Raw genomic sequence first — 980 nt, forward strand, 5'->3', positions numbered from 1 at the left:
CAGTGAGCTGAGATCCGGCCACTGCACTCCAGCCTGGGCGACAGAGCGAGACTCCATCTCAAAAAAATAAATAAATAAATAAATAAATAAATTTAAGTAAACTTGCAGACCTGAAAATACATTTTTAGCTCCGATTTAAAAACACTGGTTTATACAACTGATAGCTAACAAAGAAAAAAAAAAAACCTGCATTTTTTTTTTTTAAAAACAAGTTATAAAGTTATCATTGCCAAAAGTTAAGAGCTTTATGTAAAATACATTTACTCACCTTGCAACCTTGTTGCTTCCTCTCTCTGCTGGTCCTCACACTGTTGACATCTAAGCTGAAAACTGTTTTGCAGACTTGTGATTTCTTTCTCATATTCAGATGCTGCTTTCCGCCACCGCTCAAGCTCAGCTCTCACCTTCTTAAGCTCTTGTTGTAAAGAAGCAATGTCAGTGTCCCGCTCAGAGGCAGCCTTTTCCGCTGCTTGATGAAGGAGCAAAATTTCATCTCGGGCACTAAGCAATTCATCTCTAGTACTTGTGATTTCACTGTCCTTCTCCTCCCGGAGATTCTCAATATCGATATGTAACCTCTGCAACTGGGCTGCAAAAGTATATCCATCATTTTCTTGGCACATTAGAATTAGGAATAAAAGAATAATCCATACAGGATTGTAGCTAATGCATAGCCTGGGTTATCAGAGCTGTTGCTTTTGATTAAAGTGTATAAACAATCCATGTTTGATGCAGAAAGTGTCAAAATACAGATAGCAAAGAGGAAAAAAAACCAAAGTGATCTTTATCTCCCCAACACACAGAAAATTACTTCTGACATTCCTTCTAGATTTTTTTCCTATGCATTTATACACATATATAAACAAACATTAAACAGGGAGTAATCACAATATATACAGTGTTCCCTATCCTTCTGTTGATGAAACTCTTTTTTTTTTTTTTGAGACGAAGTCTTGCTCTGTCGCCCAGGCTAGGGTGCA

At 37.2% G+C, this 980-nt stretch overlaps 1 protein-coding gene across 1 annotated transcript in view; it reads right to left on the bottom strand.

Annotated features, from left to right (window-relative positions):
• The window catches only part of LOC105523239 (sarcolemmal membrane-associated protein-like), an 8,028-nt gene extending 7,268 nt beyond the window's left edge, over nucleotides 1–760 (bottom strand). Inside the window, exon 1 of the mRNA XM_011958019.1 lies at nucleotides 265–760. Coding sequence (XP_011813409.1) covers nucleotides 265–623 — 359 coding nt within the window. The 5' untranslated portion in view covers nucleotides 624–760. The remainder of the gene's footprint in view (nucleotides 1–264) is intronic.
• Between the last annotated feature and the right edge of the window lie 220 nt (nucleotides 761–980).

The sequence above is a fragment of the Colobus angolensis genome, unplaced genomic scaffold (assembly GCF_000951035.1).
Source record: "Colobus angolensis palliatus isolate OR3802 unplaced genomic scaffold, Cang.pa_1.0 Scaffold4552, whole genome shotgun sequence".
Taxonomy (NCBI): Eukaryota; Metazoa; Chordata; class Mammalia; order Primates; family Cercopithecidae; genus Colobus; species Colobus angolensis.